Raw genomic sequence first — 22,223 nt, 5'->3', positions numbered from 1 at the left:
CCACTTTACATGATTTATAGTCATACCTTATCTCCAATCCATCCATATACTCCTTCTTCTTTTTTCTACTTTCTTGAGCTGATTGTTTATTGCGAATTTTGCGACGAATTCTTTTAAGAACACGTTCTTCATGCTGTTGAAATATGTAAAATCCAAGAGGTTATAATCATTTGCATAACAGTGCAGAGCTATTGTGTAATGAGACCGCATACGCTAAATACAGGAACTTTGACTAAAGTTGGCCATACACTGTCGATTTGGGACGGTTTCTGATGAAATTTGCTAAATGGATAGCTCTCTTTACCCTTTTCCACCCAACATCCTATAACTGAACTGAATATGATACAGCCATTGTTTGGGTATTCTCACAACCGCTGCTAGCACCTGTAATAATTCCAGTAGCCCAGGATTCATCCTTCCGCATGTTAGAATTGAAGGGAAAAAAATTAAAAGCGCATGGCCAGCTCCCATTTATAACTGGCAGCAGTTTCTTTGCTATTTGCTTTGAAAGTGCTTAGAATGTTCATAGAGAGTGACTTTACCAAAACTTTAATTTTTGGACGAACCATAGCTGATCACCAACTATGCAAACTGCTGGCAGAGAAGATTTTAATGTTTACTTCTTTTCTAATGTTCAACTACTGATGGACAGTAAGCAAGTATGGATGTCATGTAACAGTTGGATGCAAAGTACAAGGAATTTTTGTTTGGTGTAAAGCCATACCTGTAAATTGTTAATAGATGCCAAATATTGGTGAACATAAGCTGTATGTTATTCATTAATGTTTAAAGCAGTTCAAATATGTTGAGGCTTTTAAAATTACCTTTGTCAGTGGCAGCTGAGTGGGCAATACTACTCCTTCCTTTGAAAGAAGTTTCCTTTCATCTTCAGTCAACACTAATTCTCCACAAGTTCCAGTATTACGACCATTTTGTGGTACGGTGGAGGCTTGCTGTTTTTAATAAAATAACAGAATTACAAACAAGTAATACATAAGAATTTTTAGATTTAAATAGGATGCTATAAGGTTTGCCTTCTTTTTGAAAAGAAATGTAAGGTGGACATACAAGTTAGAATGTCCCAATGGGATTGAAGACCACTGGACGTACTGTATGTGTATATGTCAGCCATGCATAACCAATGTGATTTTAAATAATGTTAAATGTCTTTTGATGCTTGTGGTGACATGCTAAAAGTTTTGTTTCTCGGCATATAGTGGTAATTTGATTGCTTCACAGTTTGGTTATCTCTCTCTCCAAAGAGGGGGTATTATAATGAAATGTATTAGATTTCTCCCTAAACACCCTGGAAGCCCTTGAACACAGACTTCTCATTTATTAAGATTTCCACCTAGAATATGCGCACTATTGATTCTGGACTGTACTACGGGTACAAACAACAAATATACACATGTGGTATTGTTGTGATTGTTAGAAGCAGGAGAATTTATTTTTGGTGGTAGATCATGATAGTAGCGAGAAATATACAGCTAAATGTAAAAAAATATATAATTATGATAATAAAAAAAATCAGGAGATATCCATTACCATTTACAACCAAAAGAAAGCCCAATTTTTCCTGAAAAAAGTAAAGTATAATCCACCAAAGTAGTCACGATAATACGTACAGTTTTACTAACACATGTCAAAGTTGAAACATTGTGTTCAGGCTTTAACATTTGTGTTACCCTCAGTCACTAAGGGGTTAAAGGACTGTTATGGTTTATCTCAGGTGAACAATCCCTAACTATCCTACTGACCAGTAGTACTAAATCCAGTCCTGCTGGATGTTGGAGCACTTTGGTCTTTGAGTGAAATGCTCTATAACTGTTTTTTTTTATTCCAAAATTTGGAATGGGGTGCTTCTAATAGAAATGGCCCAAGCCAATCTGAAAAAGAGGCAGCACAATACCACTGAACAAGCAATAAGGAATGTTGGTGGTCAAGAGTCCTCTCATCACTGCAGTCATTTTCAGCATGGAACCTCAATGACCAGTGAAAGGGACAACCCTAACCCCAAGGATTCCCCACCCCAAGCTGGCATCCTGCAGCAGCACCAGACAATCCAATTAAGGAAGGTCAGGAACAGCTGTCGAGTCTCACCTGAACAAGATCAGTCTCTTGATGGAACAAGATCAACTGCAGGCTCTCACTGAAACAGGAACAGCAGCAGCCTCTAACCAGATCCAGTACCTAGCTCAAAGTTTCCAAGCATGGTCTCTCCAACTCTGGAAGAACAGCACAGGGTACAGTGGCAGCAGCAGTCTCTAAGCAGCACTGTCAGGAACCATCGCGACGCATGGGTCTACACATGCGTAGGTGTCTGCCGAGACGTATAGGTGGCAGGGCACTAGGACCCAGGCACACCCGTCGTCTGGACAGTACTAGGCAGGCACTGGGACCCAGGCTACGCCTGTCAGGTGTAGGGCGGGCTATTTAAACTAGCCCTGCACAGACACTTGTTGCCGAATGGTCTTTGTATCCTGTTACCTGTGTGTGAGTACTTCTGATCTGGATTGTTTTGACCTTGTTGCCTTCTCCCGTCCTGACCCCTTGGCTTGCCTGACTCTGCTCCTGGATGTTCCCGTTTAGATCTGACCTCCTGGTATTGACCCTGCATGTGACCCGACTATCCTTTGCCTACCATTTTGTACCTTACCGATCCGCTAGTTACCGACCCGGCCTGCATGACTCTGATTTAGCTCATCCATCCACCCACCCCGCAGGGATCACTAGGCTCCCTTAAATCAGACTCCTAGCTCTCTGGAGCCCCTGTCAGACTCCTCTACCCCTGTTGGAGATACCTGGTAGTTGCAACCTGGTACCGGAGCGCTCCAAGTCCACCCCCACCATCAGGGGCCCTGGTGAACAAGTGCTCCGGTGCTTAGACTACGCACTCTGGGGAGGGTCTACCGGGGGACTGATAGAGGTGCTGTCAGGCGGTCCGTTACAAGCACACTCCAAGAAGGCAAGCTCACTGTGGCAGCGGGTCCAGTTTTTCAAGTTCCAAGTCCTGAAACGTCCTGTATTCCCATTGGGGTAAATCGGATACACAGGAAAGCCAGCAAGCTGTTTGTAGTGCTGGGAACTCCATTGGTAAGCTATCTTATGCCTTCCAGGGTGACCTAGATTTTTCAATAGCACCCTGTCAGTAGGTTGTAGATCAGGGACCTATAGCTCTTTTTGTTTAGCTGTCCTCAAGCATTAGAAATTGCTTGCGCCTTTCATAAGCTGCTTTTAGATTGGAGTTAGTCCACATAGCCTTTGTGGGTCACAGTTGATGTTCTATCAATGGAACTACCCAAGACAAAGTTCATTTGCAATCAGTCTTCTCTCCTCAACATGAACATATAAGGAAAGTACCTGGTCACTTCATTTTCAATACTGTTGTAGGCATGTACAACGGCCGGGATGTCCCAACATGTCTAACAACTGCCTGCACGGGCGTAGATAAGAGGGGGTCAGGGGGTCCAAACCCCTCCCAGAGCCTCCTACCAAAATGCCTAGTCAGTGTCCCTGCTGCTGCACTGCTCAAGCTCAGCAACAGCGCAGCAGAAGCAGTGAGAGCTGCAGTGATCTATCAGCTAAAGGGCTGTTGATAAGCAGATACAGGGCACCTTCAGAGACATGAAACTCTAGCTCCAGGCATCTACCCACCATCTCCTGTGAGGTGCTCGGATTGCACACAGATACCGGGAACTGACAGTGCACAACCGAAGGGAGACTGAGGATGCAGAAGTTTTCCTGCCTCTGTGCCGCACTAAATCTGAGGTCTGGTAAGTGGAGAGACATAGAACCTCTGTTTGGGGGAAGGAGGGGGAAAAATTTCCAGCTGAGGGTGTTTCTTTTGAAGATGGGATTGGGAAAGGGGGTGGATCTGCTTTTGGGGAAGGGGGGAGTTTCTTGTGGGAAAGTTTACAGGGGGTTGGGTAAGAGCAGGAACTTGCGTTTGGGAGGAAAGTTTACTTAATTGAAGGGAAATTTCTTCATAATTAGGAATTGTTGTGGGGGAGGAGATGGGGGGGTTGATTGAGGCAGGTATTTTGCTTTGGGGGGGTTAGAGAGGGGGTCTAATTTTGTGTGGATATTTGAGGGAGGGAGGTATTTTGCAGTGGGGATCTTTGCTTGGGGTGGGGGTTTCTTAGGAGGGAGAAAGGGAATGTTTTTCCATTTATGGGATGCTTTAAGGGGGAGATTTGCTTGGAGGGGCATATTTTTTCTTTTAGGGGGTTGCTAGAAGGAATGGGGAGCTTTTTGCAAACATTTTTACCTAGTGTTGTGGGATTTTTAATGGTAGATATTTTCGATTGGGGGGAAAGGGGAGATAATGTATTTGCTGCTATTTAGCCACTTGCCGGCGGCTGTAGGCACAATTACATACCAACGTCACCGCCTACTTCCAGGTTTAGGGCACGCATATGCGTATCCCCCACCCAACACCCACTGTGATTGCACATAGCCACCATTAGAAGTATAAAAAAATACAAATTTCAGTATACACTATATTGCCAAAACTATTGGGACACACCTCCAAATCACTGGATTCAGGTGTTCCAATCACCTCCATAGCCACAGGTGTATATCAATCAAGCAGTCACCAAAGATCCATTATCTCCTGAGCTCAAAGACTCAGATCAAACAGGCGTTAGTGACAAGCAGCGTGTTTATCCGCTGGTGATCAGAGGTTGTGCAGCTCTAACATGAAGCTGGGGAAGCTTAATAAAACTGTAGAGGAAGATGAAAGAAAGAGCGCACAAACCTTGCGCATTACCTCAATAAATAGTGACTAATTTTATTAATAAGGAAATATACTCACAAAGTGATTGTATAACAGGCATAAGTAACCATAATCCAAACAGGGTTACAGGTAAATCGAAAAGGGGGGGATGAATGCTAACGCGTTTCGAAGGATGCTCCCTTCTTCATCAGAGCTGATAAAAAAACAAATGCAAATACAAATACAAATTCCCCTCAAACTATTTACATGAATCATGATGGTATAACAGGTGGTGATACTGTTAGATGAGCATAGCAATATACATGAAAATACTCATGGTAATACGTATAGTGATAATAATAATAAAAATTATAATAATAATAATATCAAAAATCTCATACAGAAAAGGTGTAGATATAGAAAACGTACAAAAAAAAAAAAGGAAAAACATTTTTTAATATATAGAGAGAATCCATAGAATAAACATGTATACATATATATGTAAATGCAAAAGCACAATTGCTATTTAAAATTTAAAAACTGGATGCGTTCATTTTATTATGTGTAGTATAAAATAGTGTATGTTATTATAAAAGATACCTGGGTTGAGCAGATCGAGACTTCAGTATGGCAGAGTTCCCATGGCAAGGAGATATTCAGCCACTGAGTGTCAGTATTACAGCAGTTCAGCCTGTTTAGTGTGGCTGGTGATTAAAGTAATGGCTTAAATACTGTAGGCCGCCTGCAGGTGGCAGTGGAACACACGCCGGCTGATGAGCACTACTGCGCATGTGCTGTGCGTTCCAGGGGCCATATTAAAGAGGATCATGAAGCAGGAAGTCTCTGATACAACATCCCGTACAGCAAAGAGAGATCAAAGGGCTGAAAAATGACCAAGAACCCACTGGACCTTAGGAGATTTATATTTAGTTAATAAAGGACTGTATACAGTACATAAATAAATACTTGAAAGCCTGAAGGTGCGGACAGTTCACAAATCCGCCTTGCGTATATGAACAGCGCCATCTAGTGACAGCTTTATCAATTGCAGGCTAAATTATTAGAAGGCTGAGTGAGTTGCTATCTTCTGCTTAGTGTCAATTGATGATAAGGTATAAATTCAAATCAGTGAAGATCAGAGAATCATTTCTAATTACGGTGTAGATAAATACTTTTTGAACAGTTTTTAGGGAATTGCTACCCGCACATTCCTAACGATCGGCATATTCTCAAGAGCAATAATAGGATAATTTATAATATATGATGAAAAATATATATACTGAACACTAAAGGGAAAATACCTGTATCTTTAAAACACACAAGATATACCACCCATTGTATAGTATAAGAAAATAAATGTGAGAATAAATATATATTAAAAAAAGGAACAAAAGGTTTTGTATGCAAAGGAAATGGGGGAGGATAACTTTGCACAGATCAAGAGGCAGCACGTACTTAGAGCAGACATGGAAGTATGTGTATATATTTTAAAATTTGTTCATAAGAATTATTAAAAATTATTTAAAAAATTATTTAAAAATCCCTTATGCAAATTATAAAAAATTCTTATTAATAGTAAAATTAATACAATAATAAAATCGACCTTATTAATGTGGATATAATCACTCAAGGTCAAAACAGGGGAAGAGTCAAGGAGAAGAGTGTGTATGTGTGTACATACACACATACACCCACACATAAAAAACACATACCTGTAGGTATATATTTGCAGCATAAATTAGACAGCAATAAAATGGATCATGTAAAACCAGGCTTCAGTAAAAGCAGGTAAACATTGCCTAAAACAGAGTGTGTGTTTCTAAATCATCATTAAGGCCTTTAGGGGACAATGTATCGAGTGTGAAGATCCAGAAGCTCTCGCGCTTGCAGAGTCTCTGATGTCTTCTTCCATTGTCAATGTCCTTAGGGATGGCTTCTATTCCAAAGACATTGGTCCCACTGAAATTACCTTGATGGACTTTTTTAAAATGTTGAGGTATTGAATATTTGTCTTTACCATTCTTAATGCTACTCTTGTGTTCTGTACCCTTCTTCCCATGTATAGTTGCTCAGTATATACATGGGAAGAAGGGTACAGATGGCTGTCTCTTGATGTAGTATCACTCTACACTTCCATCAAACACGACTTTGGGCTAAGGGCAATACAATACTTTTTAACGAGAGACGTAAGCTTTCACTATTCACAAGCCCAATTCCTGTATTCCTGCACCGAATTTGCACTGGGCCATAATCATTTCTCATTTTTAGATACTCACTACAGACAGATACAAGGCACTGCTATAGGTGCAAAATTTGCCCTGAGCTATGCTAATCTTTTTATGGGATACTGGGAGAGTCATTTCATTTGGTCCAACAACCCGTACAGTGGAAATTTAATACTATATGCTCGTTATATTGATGATATTTTGATAATCTGGAACGGGTCAGACGTACAACTTTTCGGAATTTTTAGATCATTGTGCTACAAATCCTTATGGTATTTCATTTACCCATGTAATCGATGACAACTCACTAGTCTTTTTGGACCTTGAGATGAGGAACGGGGACAGTGGTCATATCCAGTCCAGGACACATTTCAAACCCACTGCAGGGAATTCGTATTTGCACGCTAAAAGTCATCATCATCCTCAATGGATTAGAAATGTTCCCTATGGGCAATTCTGCAGACTGAGATGCACTTGCACTTTAAAAAAAGATTATATTGAGCAAAGCACAATTCTAAAAAATACGTTTTTAGAAAAATGCTACGAACACAATCTCATTGAGACAGCGTTTAACAAATACTTGAGAATGTATGACAATTCTGGAACCCTTCATGTTGTATCTAACAATAAATAAAATAGCGACAGCTCAAATGAGTCCACTGGAGTTCGCTTTAGCACTAGATTCAACAATAAATCCTGGATCATTAAACAGATTGTCTCCAAAAATTGGAATATTCTTAAACATGACCCCACTCTGAGTGACATGCTCCCTGAAAAACCTTGTTTCATATTCAGAAAGCCCAGAGATCTCAGAAGCATTGTAGCCCCCAGTAGACTTCCTAAAATCACTATCCCCAAATCCCTGTCAGGAGGCTGGGCTGGTCTTTTTGACCAAAAAGGGAATTATAGGTGTGGAATCTCCAACTGTGGCACATGCGAATTCACCTGTCACCGGAAACGTGATGTCACTGGTACAGATGGGAAAAAGTACATTATCAAACAGTTTATTAACTGTGGGACATCTTTAGTCATTTATGGACTATTGTGCCCGTGTGGCCTACTTTATGTGGGACATACATCTCGCCCACTAAGAATGCGATTTAGTGAACACAAGGGTAGCATTAAGAATGGTAAAGACAAATATTCAATACCTCGACATTTTAAAAAAGTCCATCAAGGTAATTTTAGTGGGATCAATGTCTTTGGAATAGAAGCCACCCCTAAGGACATTGACAATGGAAGAAGACATCAGAGACTCTGCAAGCGCGAGAGCTTCTGGATCTTCACACTCGATACATTGTCCCCTAAAGGCTTTAATGATGATTTAGAAACACACACTCTGTTTTAGGCAATGTTTACCTGCTTTTACTGAAGCCTGGTTTTACATGATCCATTTTATTGCTGTCTAATTTATGCTGCAAATATATACCTATGTGTTTTTTATGTGTGGGTGTATGTGTGTATGTACACACATACACACTCTTCTCCTTGACTCTTCCCCTGTTTTGACCTTGAGTGATTATATCCACATTAATAAGGTCGATTTTATTATTGTATTATTTTTACTATTAATAAGAATTTTTTATAATTTGCATAAGGGATTTTTAAATAATTTTTTTAATAATTTTTAATAATTCTTATGAACAAATTTTAAAATATATACACATACTTCCATGTCTGCTCTAAGTACGTGCTGCCTCTTGATCTGTGCAAAGTTATCCTCCCCCATTTCCTTTGCATACAAAACCTTTTGTTCCTTTTTTTTAATATATATTTATTCTCACATTTATTTTCTTATACTATACAATGGGTGGTATATCTTGTGTGTTTTAAAGATACAGGTATTTTCCCTTTAGTGTTCAGTATATATATTTTTCATCATATATTATAAATTATCCTATTATTACTCTTGAGAATATGCCGATCGTTAGGAATGTGCGGGTAGCATTTCCCTAAAAACTGTTCAAAAAGTATTTATCTACACCGTAATTAGAAATGATTCTCTGATCTTCACTGATTTGAATTTATCCCTTATCATCAATTGACACTAAGCAGAAGATAGCAACTCACTCAGCCTTCTAATAATTTAGCCTGCAATTGATAAAGCTGTCACTAGATGGCGCTGTTCATATACGCAAGGCGGATTTGTGAACTGTCCGCACCTTCAGGCTTTCAAGTATTTATTTATGTACTGTTTACAGTCCTTTATTAACTAAATATAAATCTCCTAAGGTCCAGTGGGTTCTTGGTCATTTTTCAGCCCTTTGATCTCTCTTTGCTGTACGGGATGTTGTATCAGAGACTTCCTGCTTCATGATCCTCTTTAATATGGCCCCTGGAACGCACAGCACATGCGCAGTAGTGCTCATCAGCCGGCGTGCGTTCCACTGCCACCTGCAGGCGGCCTACAGTATTTAAGCCATTACTTTAATCACCAGCCACACTAAACAGGCTGAACTGCTGTAATACTGACACTCAGTGGCTGAATATCTCCTTGCCATGGGAACTCTGCCATACTGAAGTCTCGATCTGCTCAACCCAGGTATCTTTTATAATAACATACACTATTTTATACTACACATAATAAAATGAACGCATCCCGTTTTTAAATTTTAAATAGCAATTGTGCTTTTGCATTTACATATATATGTATACATGTTTATTCTATGGATTCTCTCTATATATAAAAAAATGTTTTTCCTTTTTTTTTTTTTTTTGTACATGTTTTCTATATATACACCTTTTCTGTATGAGATTTTTGATACTATTACTATTATTATTATCACAATACGTATTACCATGAGTATTTTCATGTATATTGCTATGCTCATCTAACAGTATCACCACCTGTTATACCATCATGATTCATGTAAATAGTTTGAGGGGAATTTGTATTTGTATTTGCATTTGTTTTTTTATCAGCTCTGATGAAGAAGGGAGCACCCTTCGAAACGCGTTAGCCTTCATCCCCCCCCCCTTTTCGATTTACCTGTAACCCTGTTTGGATTATGGTTACTTATGCCTGTTATACCATCACTTTGTGAGTATATTTCCTTATTAATAAAATTAGTCACTATTTATTGAGGTAATGCGCATGGTTTGTGCGCTCTTTATTTCATCTTCCTCTACAGTATATCAATCAAGCACCTACACATGCAGACTGCTTCTACAAACATTTGCGATATAATGGGGCAGGAATTCAGTGAATTCAAGCGTGGTACCATGATAGTTTGCCATCTGTGCAATAAGTCCAACTGTGAAATTTCCTAAATTTCCTAAATATTCCACGCTCAACTTTTAGTGGTATTATTACGAAGTGGAAGCAACTGGGAACAACAGCAACTCAGCCATGAAGTGGTAGACCACGTAAAATGACAGAGTGAGGTCAACACATGCTGAAGCACAAAATGCGCAGAAGTCACTGCAGTGTCTGCAGAGTCAATAGCTAAAGACCTCCAGACAACATGTGGCCTTCAGATTAGCACAACAGTTTATAAAGAGCTTCATGCAATGGGTTTCTATGGCCGAGCAGCCACCGAGTGCAATGCAAAGCGTTGAATGCAGTGGTGTAAATCACGCCGCCACTGGACTCTAGAGCAGTGGAGGTGTTCTCTGGAGTGACGAATCACGCCTCTCTCTCTGGCAATCTGATGGACGTGTCTTTGGCAGTTGCCAGGAGAATGGTACTTGCCTGACTGCATTGTGTCAAGTGTAAAGTTTGGGGGAGGGGAGATTATATTGTGGGGTTGTTTTTCAAGGGTTGGGCTTGGCCCCTTAGTTCCAGTGAAGGGAACTCTTAAGGTTTCGGCACACCAGGACATTTTGGACAATTTCATGCTCCCAACTTTGTGGGAACAGTTGTGGGATGGCCCCTTCCTGTTCCAACATGACTGTGCACCAGTGCACAAAGCAAGGTCCATAAAGACATGGATGAGCAATTTTGGGGTGGAGGAACTTGACTGGCCTGCACAAAGTCCTGACCTCAACCCGATAGAACACCTTTGGGGTGAATTAGAGTGGAGACTGCGAGCCAGGCCTTTTCATCCAACATCAGTGCCTGACCTCACAAATGCGCTTTTGGAAGGATGGTCAAACATTCCCACAGACCCACTCCTAAACCTTATGTACAGCCTTCCCAGAAAAGTTGATGCTGTTATAGCTGCAAAGGGTGGGCCAACTCAATATTGAATCCTACGGACTAAGACTGTGATGTCATTAAAGTTCATGTGCATGTAGAGGCAGGCGGCTCAAAACTTTCAGCAATTTAGTCTATATAGTTTGTAGACACTATAATATTAACACAAACCAATCAATACACACCTTATTGGGATTTTTTTAATCAAAAATGTAGCAGAATATATTTTGGCAAACAATTTATGAAGAAATTAAATTTTTAATTTATTTCTCTTGGATATATGTTTTTTTAGCAGAAAGTAATTACTGTTTTTTTTCCAAATTTTATTTGTTACTATCGCAAAAAATAGGAAACCCATTGGTAATCAAACACCTCCAAAAGAAAGCTCTATTTGTGTGAAAAAAAGATATACATTTCGTTTGAGTACAGCTTTGCATGACTGCACAATTGTCAGTTAAAGTAATGCAGTGCTGAATAGAAAAAAATGGCCTGGTCATGAAGGGGGTAAATCTTCTGAAGAGCAAGTGCTTAGTTAAGCCTGACCTCTGTATTCTATATGGTTGACTGTACATAGCATACTCCTGATCACTGGACCATGTATACTGGGCTGTACTTTAAAGGCAAATTCCACCTTTAGCAAAAATGTAATAAATGCACTCACTTTAAAAAAAAAATGAAGTACCCTCTGCAATGCAGGTTGCACAACAAGTATGTGGCAATTATCCAGTCCTATTATGCCACCTGAGCAGGTGCTAGGGTTACCGCCTCATCCCTTTAAAACTGAACACGTAGAATTTACACAGGTTTTGCACCTAATTTAATGCAGATAATAAGTTACTAAGTGAGTTTTTTTTTTGTATTAACAGTTTTTATTTGTTTACATATATATATACAGTATATATATATATATATACAGTATATATATATATATATATATATATATATATATTGTGGGAACTCGCTTCAAATGGTAGAGCTTCTTCCAAGCACACAGCAACTCGCTTCTTTAAGGGCTTTTTTGCCCACTTTTATTTAAAAGATAGTTCAACAAAATGCTTCCCACGCAGGGGGTATCCACCATCAAGCAATACCAACAGTATTCAGCCTCCTGGCTTGTACGCAGTTTTAAGTCTGCCTCCTGCAGACTCTTCCCAAAATATGGCACTAGCACCCAGCTAGTCTGGCTTCCACCTGACTCCAAGGCAGAGACCTCCCGTCTGCCGGGGTGGAGCCCTCCTGACTCCGTTTGCTGGGGTGGAGCCTTCCTGACTCCTATCTGCCGGGGTGAAGCCCAGAACCATGGTTAGGACTCTATAAAAAGGCCTGCACACACCTGTGCAATCAGTGTGCTGGGGGTTCTCAAAACACGGACCCCGGATTGGAGATTTCATCCTTCCCAGATCACTTAGAAATCTCTAGGCTCCAGATCCCAAAACAGACTTAATGAATAAGTGAGGAAACCGAAAAGCCAGTTTCCTCTGCAATACATCAACTTTCTGGAGCCCCTCAACCTGCCTGGTTGAGAATCCAGGGTTTTCAGCTTGATTTTGACCGTGGCAGGACACCGCACTGCCACAATATGTATACAAACTGTAAATTGAAAGAGGAACATAAGAAAAAGAGGGAGCACATCAATGGTGAAAATCTGCATGATTACAAACACAATGTCAAATAGCAACAGTAGGGAGGCCATTAGAACTGTACATTTGGAGAAAGGTGGGAAGAGGTGAAGTTATCCCATGTGTGCCACACTGCCTCAAACACAGCAATCGAACAGGAATGTCAAGTATTCCATCTGTCTAACATCAGCAATAATTTTAAACAGAGTTGACATCGAAGGAGGTATAGAGGATAGCCAACACATAGGAATGCTTCTTCTAGCCGCTGTCAGAATATGCGTGGTGACTTTACTGGTCATTTTGGGTAGACCTGGGAATGACAGGCCCAATAAAAAGTATAGGGGCTCAAAGGGGAGAGAGGTATGCAATAGCAATTGTAAAAAGAACAAAACCTCTTCCCAAAAAGGAACAATGTATCCACAGGTCCAAAAAATTTGGAAGAGGAAGCCAAAGTCTTTCCCGCAACGCCAGCAGGCGGAAGAAGCATTCGGGTTAAAGGCATGGATTACATCGGGAGTTTTGTACCACAGCATCATAATTTTGTATGTATGTTCCTTAAAAACCACACAGACAGAAGATTTAGCTGTGTTTTTTCCAAATTTTCTTCCACGTCAGATCAATGTCACATTCACAGGATGTACCAAGTGGCGTAGTTGGAAGCGATAGTCTTTGACCCAAGGGAGCACCCGGGGCAAATCCAGACTATCTGGAAGGTTGGGGTTAAAGAGGATATTAGTCAGTGGGGAGCAATCTGAGGTCAATGCAAACCTAGTCTTACATTTCTGCCAGATATTCATAGAGACTTGCATGGGGCCAAGGAAGAGACACTGGATAGAGGCAAGGTCCACTGCCGAGGTCGAACAGAGGAGAGATCAAGGATGAGTCGAAGTCAATTGTAAGGACTCGATCTCAGTCCACAGGTTGGGAAGGTAGTGGGTGGACCACGATGTAAGAAAGCGGAGGTGAGTAGCATAGTAGTAGGTCACGATATCCGGTGCCCCTAGGCCTCCCCTAGAATGCAGAGAAAGTAGTATGCTACATGCGATTCTATGTTGCTTATTATGCCAAATGAAGCGTAGAAGAGATTTCTGGAGGAAATGTAGTTTGGACATAGGAACAGGGAGAGTCGGAAATAAATACAGGAGTTTGGGCAGCACAGTCATTTTTATAACTTTGATGCGTCCCAGGAAGGATATGGGTAGCGTATCCCAGAGATAGCTATAAATAATGGGGGGAAATTGTCGTCTTATATAGAACTGTAGGAGGAAGTGAGGCTAGTACCCAAATATTTTAGAGAATGAGTGCACCATCGAAAAGGGAAGGATTCTTAAGTGAGTTTAATTACCACCTTAATCAGCCACAGAACCTTTGTAATTAATATGTGTTTGGTTTTAAAGGGATGAGATGACAACTCTAGCAGGTGCAAAGGGCACCATTTTGTGGTAAGCAATTCACTTCATAAAATTCCTTTTAATACACAATTTTTAAAAAGTAAAAAAAAATCAGTGAGTGAACTGCCTGCCGTAATATGATGCCATTTGCACCTGCTCAGTTTGCACATTTAGACTGAATAAGAACCATCCTTGCTGACAAGGTGCAAACAACACACAGTAATGCACAGTAAGGTTAGCTAAAATCCAATCTTTGGTTTCATTCATACATCCTAAATGACCATGGTTCGTCAAGTATACTACAAATACATACATATGGGTTCCTAGGTGTTCCAATCATCGGCAGCTGCTCATGCGGTACACCTAGGTGAAAAGAGCCAAGTCTGTCTGCTGCTGTAAACACGTATCTGTATGTATCTGCACATCTATTGGTTACCTGAAGGTAGGAATACATGTCTGCCCTTGGACAAAATCTCTCCGCATCCAGGGTCGGACATTTGTCCCTAACAGCAGGTAACCAATGGATGTGCAGATATAGGTGGATACCCAGTGAAATTATGCAGTAGGTACCAATTATAACTCTTTTTTAAAACACTGTTTGTGCTTACAGTGTTACAGAAAAAAATCAGTATGGATCCAAGTAAAACATTAGTTCAGGAAGGATATAGCTGTTGTATATTAAAAAACCTTAGGATTTCAGCTACATAAACAGGGCTAGTTTTCACTAGTGTTGCACTCTGAAGAGGATCTGTATTCAGATTGCTCTTCAGAGAGCAACTGGAAGGCAATGAGGAGGCATTGTGTTGCTTCCACTGTATAACCACTTTAAACCCTGAGCTAGCATGCATTGTGTTCTTGTAGGGTGCTCCTATTCAGTTGAATGGATTGTGTTCAGCAGGTGATACTGCCCGCTGAACTCTACTGTGGGATAATTTTTGCCAAGCTGTAGTGCAAAACTTTACTGCTGCATGTTTTTAACTCCCCCCCAACAAGTGTAAACAATGCTGTGTAATTTTTTTTGTTTCTAACTGTTACTTTTGCTGTAGCACAATCTACAGCAGGAATATAATGAAAAAAATTGCACCAAAATGCATACTGGACCCTGTGAGACTGATTTACTAAAGCTGGAGAGTGCAAAAATCTGATGCAGTTGTGCATGGTAGTCGGTCAGCTTCTAACTTCAACTTGTTGAGGAGTTAGCCATTACCATTTAACACCAGAAGAAAGCCCAATTTGTCCTGAAAAAACAAGGTATAATCTATCTGGATACACAAAGTAGTTGCGATGGTATGTACATTTTTACTAACACATGTCAAAGTTGCTGTCAAGCGTCTGTGGTAGTGAATCCTTATAGATCGCCAACTCGGGGTTACTCGGGGAGTCTAAGCCCCAGCCTGCTTCTTCACCAGGGCTCCTGATGGTGGAGATGGACTTGCAGCAAGCTGGAACCAGGTCGCGGCTCCAGGTACGCCCAGCTGAGGATGCGGAGACTGCTCACGTGAGCAGAGTACTATAGCAGGAGACAACAGGAAATCCGGTAGACAAGCCAAGGTCAGGATGGGTGGAAAACAAGCACAGTAGGTGGATGAAGCCAGGATCGGTACACAGGTAGTCAGACACAGGATACAGGAGTAGCAACAAACGGGAGCTCAGAGAACTAAGACGTTGCTCAGGCAAAGTGGGCTAGACTGAGCATGTCTTATATAGACAAGCAAACTAGGATGCGGGCCAAGATGTGATGGAAGGGAAGGAAATAAACCACAGAGAATAGCAGGCGATGCCCATAGGTGAGCACACCAGTGCTGACAATGGCGTGGTTATTAAGGGCAAACTCTTTCCAGGATAGGAGGTCTACCCAATCATCCTGATGGGCCAAAATGAAGGTACAAAAATACAATTCAATATTCTGGTTGACCCTTTCAGTTTGGCCATTTGACTGAGGAAGAAAGGCTGAGGAGAAGTCTAACATGATTCTGAAGGATGTGGCCAGAGCCCTCCAGAAGTGAGCTGTAAAGTGAACACCATCAGAGACGAGACGATGTGCGAGGGCATACCATGAAGACGGAAGATTTCCTTAATGAAGACGGAAGCCAAAGTGACAGCAAAAGGTAGTCCTGGAAGCGGAGTTAGGTGACATTTTAGAAAACTTGTCCACAACCACCCAGATAGCGGTGGTACCCACTGAGGGGGGTAGTTCAGGGAATGGAAATGCAATGCCAAGGTTCATCTGCAACAGATAGATGTAAAAGGAGACCTGCTGGAGCAGACGTGGAGGACTTAGACTGCACACAAATGAAGCAAGCCTGAACATATTCTTCAACATCCTTCTGATTTGAGGGCCACTAGTAATGATGCTGCAGGAAAGCACAGGGGCATTGCACACCAGAATATCCAGAGAGCTTAGAGTCTTGTGCCCATTTGAGTAGCTTAGAGCGAAGGACGGGGACCACAAAGGTCTTTCCAGATGGGATGCATTTAGAATGAAGATGAGTGGTGGCCAGGATACAATTGCCAGAAATAATATCTTCCAGTTCAACTTGGCACTCAGAATCAGCAATGTCAAATGATCTGGACATGGCATCTGCACGTACATTTTCGGAACCGGGCCGGAAGGTAATGTCACAGTGAAATCTGGCAAAGAAGAGAGCCCATCACGCTTATCTGGGATTCAAAAGCCGGGCGGATTGCAGATACTGGAGTTCTTATGATCAGTATAAATGAGGATACGATGTGGAGATCCCTTCAGCAGATGTCGCCATTCTTGCAGTGCCACAGGGGTGTGGAAATTTTTAAAAAACGACTTGTTCAGGGACTAAATCGGTGTCCCAATCTACTTGTCCCTCATGACAATCTACTTGCTCTAAGAAAAAAACATAAATTTCAACCAAAACCATAATTAAATCTGCTTTAAGTAATGTCTGGGGCTTTTAAAAACAAAAGGGGCTTTATGGCGACTTAAACATTTAATATTGTTAACATTGCGCTGTTTATCTCCCCCTCCCCTCCCTGCATCTCTCCAGCACCGCACCTGGAGACTAGCAGGGAGGAGAGAGACCTTGCAGTGTAATGAGCACCGACTGGGTGCTCATCAGGAAAACGGAGTGTTGGGCTTATCCTTTATCCATTTTGCTGCAAGAGTTGTTTTTGTGTTTTTTGCACACGTTTAAAAAATAATTTAAGGCCTGAAGATGACACAAAACCCCTAACATAACATTATATATTTTCTGAAATCAGAGATCCTAGAAAATAAAATAGCGGTAGTTTAAATTTTTTGTCACACGTTATTTTCACAAAATTACAGTTGCATCAAGTAAATAGATATCCAACATGTCAAACCTTAAATTTGCATGCACTCGTGAAACGGCAACAAACTTTAGTACCCTATACTTTCTATAGGTGGTGCTTTTAAAGCCCCTTATAGGTCATCTGTTTAGCATTATGGAGGAGGTCTAGTGCTATAATTATTGCTCTCATTCTGGCATGCGCAGAGATATGTAATATGTGTATCGCAATCGATGTCTTCATGTGTGGCCGCCCCAGCGCATGCTTTTATGTTTGTGCGTGCATACATTTGTAGGGGTGGGGGCTTGAAAAAAAAATTGGGGGGGGTTATATGCTTGGGTGTAACTTCCATTTAAAAAAATAAATACCGTATTTGCCGGCGTATAAGACGACTGGGCGTATAAGACGACCCCCCTACTTTTCCTGCTAAAATGTAGTGTTTGGGCTATACTCGCCGTATAAGACTACCCCTCTTCCAATGCACACCAGTGGGAGGAATAGTGCCCCATCATTGATGTCAGTGGGAGGAATAGTGCCCCATCATTGATGTCAGTGGGAGGAATAGTGCCCCATCATTGGTGTCAGTGGGAGGAATAGTGCCCCATCATTGGTATCAGTGGCAGGAATGGTGCCCCATCATTGGTATCAGTGGCAGGAATAGTGCCCCATCATTGGTATCAGTGGCAGGAATAGTGCCCCATCATTGGTGTCAGTGGGAGGAATGGTGTCCCATCATTGGTGTCAGTGAGGGGTGGAATAGTGCCCCATCATTGGTGTCAGTGGGGGGTGGAATAGTGCCCCATCGTTGGTGTCAGTGGGGGGGGGAATAGTGCCCCATCATTGGTGTCAGTGGGGGGGAGGAATAGTGCCCCATCGTTGGTGTCAGTGGGAGGAATAGTGCCCCATCGTTGGTATCAGTGGGAGGAATAGTGCCCCATCATTGGTATCAGTGACACCAATGATGGGGCACTATTCCTCCCACTGAGACTTGCTGACCCTGTTCTCGTATGGTGCTGCTGCAGCCAGCATATGTGGTTGCAGCAGCACCTCTACACAGAACACTTACCTGCTGCTCCGGCACTCAATTTTCGCGGGGCCGCTCGGCTCCGCCCCCTCGCCGGTGATTGGCCGCCTGTGTGCCTTTCCTGAGCTACAGTTCTGGCGGCCAATCACCGGTGAGGAGGCGGAGCCGAGCAGCCGCACGAACATCCAGTGGCCGAACTGAAGGAGACGCCGCGCTTCCTGGACCGGATCGTCGTGGGACTGGATCCAGGTAAGAGACATCAGCCCCTGCCCACCCCTGTACTTAATGCCGCAGCCCCCCTAACATGTGTACCGGCGTATAAGACGACCCCCGACTTTTGAGAAGATTTTCAAGGGTCAAAAAGTCGTCTTATACGCCGGCAAATACGGTAAATACAATTATTTTTACTTAACTTTTTTTTTATCACATAGGAGACCAAATGTCCCCTGTGTGATGATTTTTTGGTGACAGGTTCTCTTTTTTGAGATATCCAGGGTCTAAAAGACCCTGGATATCTCCCTTGTGCGTCCCTTAATGTAATGCAGTGGACATCTCAATGCATTACATTCTTTCCTGGCCTAAATGACTGTCACACAGGGACCTGGAAGTGATGTGACAAGAAGGGGAGGGATGTGTCTGCTCTCCTCCCTCCCCTATACCACATCCCGCACTGAATCAGTCCCGGGCTCGCAGATGGGCAAATGGAGCCTGGGACATATAGCGGGCAGGGGTGCGGCGGCTGGCACTGTGGGCTGTGTGGAAGCAATTGGGCGGCAGCTCTGCACCTCGAATGCTTCCACCTGACAGGTGAGCCTTGCTACTTGCCCACAGCAGGGCTAAAGGCAAAAAAACTACCTGCCTGGTGCCCCGAACTGCATGTCCCGGGCATCGGGCGATAACAATTGCACATCCCTGAGTGCCAACTTTATAGCCAGCAGTTCCCAATCCCCGATGGTGTAATTCCTTTCGGCATCCTAAAACTTCTTTGACAAGGACGGAGCTTATCATGCATTTGGAAAAGGACAGCCACCACTCCCGGACGTACGAGAATAGATGCAGAGAGAAAGGTGGATTTTTGTTTGTGGAACACCTTGACATGTTCTGGCGTTGGCAAGTTGGCAACCTTCCGGGTCAAAGAAGTGATTGGGGCCACCAGAGAAGAATAGCCAGGAATGGACTGGCGATAGAAATTGGTGAATCCCAAGAAGTGCTGCGTGGCTTTCAGACTAGAGGGCTGAGGCCAGTTGGAGATGGCTTGGAGTTTGGCAAGATCCATTAGCAGCCCTTTATCAGTAACTATGTAGCCTAGAAAAGGAACCTGGGTTTGCTCAGAGAGGCACTTCTCCAACTTTGCATACAACAGCAGCAAAAACAGAAGGTGAAGAAGTGGACCCAACCTGAAGCTGATCCAAATGGGAGGAAAGTTCCTGCAGACACTGCATAATTCATTCTTTATAGGCCTGCTGGACATCGACTCTTCGGGCCAAACACTGAAGTTGTTCCTGAAGAGGCTGCGGTGTCTCCGAGGAGCTCATGGCCTGAGCAAACTGTCAAGCGTCTGTGGTAGTGCGCACTAGTAGATTGCCAACTCGGGGTTCCCCAGGGTGCGGAGTCCAAGCCCCAGCCTATTTCTTTACCAGGGCCCCTGATGGTGGGGATGTACTTGCAGCAAGCTAGAACCAGATCACGGCTCCCAGGTACACCCAGCTGATAATGTGGAGAATGCTCGCATGAGCAGAGTACTATAGCAAGAGACAACAGGAAATCCGGTACACAAGCCAAGGTCAGGACGGGTGTAAAACAAGCATAGTCGGTGGGTGAAGCTGGGATCGGTACAAGGGTAGTCAGACACAGGAGTAGCAACAAACAGGAGCTCAGAGAACTAAGATGTTGCTCAGGCAAAGTAGACTAGACTGAGCAGGTCTTATATAGCCAAGCAAACTAGGAGGCGGGCCAGGAAGTGATGGCAGGGAAGGAAATAAAACCCAGAGAATAGCAGGCAATGCTCATAAGTGAGCACAGACAACCCACACACGTGAAAGGAATCAGGGTAGGAAAAGCACTGCAACAAGGAGGTAAGAATACACAAACAAGAAACTGTAGGCTAACTTGTGACAGTTGCAAAATTGTGCTCTGGCAGTAGCATTTGTTTTACCCTCAGTCACTAAGGGGTTAAAGGGCTGTTAAATGGTTTAGCTCAAGTGAACAATCCCTAGCTTTCCTACTGACCATTAGTACTAAACCCAGTGTCCTGCTGGATGTAGGGACACTTTCGTCCTTGAGTGCAATGCTCTATAACTGTTTTTTGTATCCCAAAATGTGGAATGGGGTGCTTCCAATAGAAAGGGACCAAGGCAATCCCTGAAAGAGGAAAAACAATACCACTGAACAAGCAAGGAATGTTGGTGGCCAGGAGTCCTCTCATCATTGGAGTCATGTTCAGCATGGTTCAGTTGCGCACTCTCTATTTTTAGTAACTTAACCCCAATATGTGGCTTAAAATGGGCTTTAATAAAAATGTAAAAGCACTGGAGAGAGAAGGTGAATAATCTACAGCATACACGTGAAACTCAAAAAATTAGAATATCGTGCAAAAGTTCATTTATTTCAGTAATGCAACTTAAAAGATGAAACTAATATATGAGATAGACTCATTACATGCAAAGCAAGATAGTTCAAGCCGTGATTTATCATAATTGTGATGATTATGGCTTACAGCTCATGAAAACCCCAAATCCACAATCTCAGAAAATTAGATTATTGTGAAAAGGTGCAATATTCTAGCCTCAAAGTGTCCCACTCTAATCAGCTAATTAAGCCATAACACCTGCAAAGGGTTCCTGAGCCTTTAAATGGTCTCTCAGTCTGGTTCAGTAGGAATCACAATCATGAGAAACACTTCTGACCTGACAGTTGTGCAGAAAAACATCATTGACACGCTCCATAAGGAGGGAAAGCCTCAAAAAGGTAATTGCAAAAGATGTTGGATGTTCCCAAAGTGCTGTATCAAAGCACATTAATAGAAAGTTATGTGGAAGGGAAAAGTGTAGAAGAAAAAGGTGCACAAGCAGCAGGGATGACCGCAGCCTAGAGAGGATTGTCATTCAAAAGTGTTGGGGACTTTCACAAGGAGTGGACTGAGGTTGGAGTCAGTGCATCAAGAGCCACCACAAACCACAAACTGTTGCTCAGTGGTCCAAAGTCCTCTTTTCTGATGAGAGCAACTTTTGCATCTCATTTGGAAAGCAAGGACCCAGAGTAGGGAGGAAGAATGGAGAGGCACACACTGCAAGATGCTTGAAGTCCAGTGTGAAGTTTCCAAAGTCTGTGTTGATTTGGGGAGCCATGTCATCTCCTGGTGTTGGTCCACTGTGCTTCATTAAGTCCAGGGTCAACGCAGCCGTCTACCAGGAGATTTTGGAGCACTTCATGCTTCCTTCCGCAGACAAGCTTTATAGGGATGCTGACTTCATTTTTCAGCAGGACTTGGCACCTGCCCACACTGCCAAAAACACCAAAACCTGGTTCAATGACCGTGGGATTACTGTGCTTGATTGGCCAGCAAACTCGCCTGACCCAAACCCCATAGAGAACCTATGGGGCATTGCCAAGAGAAATATGAGAGACATGAGACCGAACAATGCAGAAGAGCTGAAGGCTGCTATTGAAGCATTCTGGTCTTCCATAACACCTCAGCAGTGCCACAGGCTGATAGCTTCCATGCCACGCCGCATTGAGGCAGTAATTGCTGCAAAAGGGGCCCAAACCAAGTACTGAGTACATATGCATGCTTATTCTTTTCAGAGGTCCGATATTGTTCTATGTACAAT

General features: G+C 42.5%; 1 protein-coding gene across 1 annotated transcript in view; it reads right to left on the bottom strand.

Moving 5' to 3' along the window:
- CREB3L3 (cAMP responsive element binding protein 3 like 3) overlaps window positions 1-22,223 on the bottom strand; it is a 186,732-nt gene that overhangs the window by 26,057 nt on the left and 138,452 nt on the right. Inside the window, exons 5-6 of the mRNA XM_089694307.1 lie at window positions 825-953; window positions 27-133 (exon numbers count right to left, since the gene is read on the bottom strand). Of these exons, the coding sequence (XP_089550433.1) occupies window positions 27-133; window positions 825-953 (236 nt within the window). The remainder of the gene's footprint in view (window positions 1-26; window positions 134-824; window positions 954-22,223) is intronic.

The sequence above is a fragment of the Staurois parvus genome, unplaced genomic scaffold, assembly GCF_062004578.1.
Source record: "Staurois parvus isolate SC_StPar_1 unplaced genomic scaffold, SC_StPar_1.0 ptg000659l, whole genome shotgun sequence".
In the NCBI taxonomy this organism is placed as follows: domain Eukaryota; kingdom Metazoa; phylum Chordata; class Amphibia; order Anura; family Ranidae; genus Staurois; species Staurois parvus.
The sequence above is the reverse complement of the archived record's forward strand: the minus strand, read 5'-3'. Positions and strand labels throughout refer to the sequence as shown.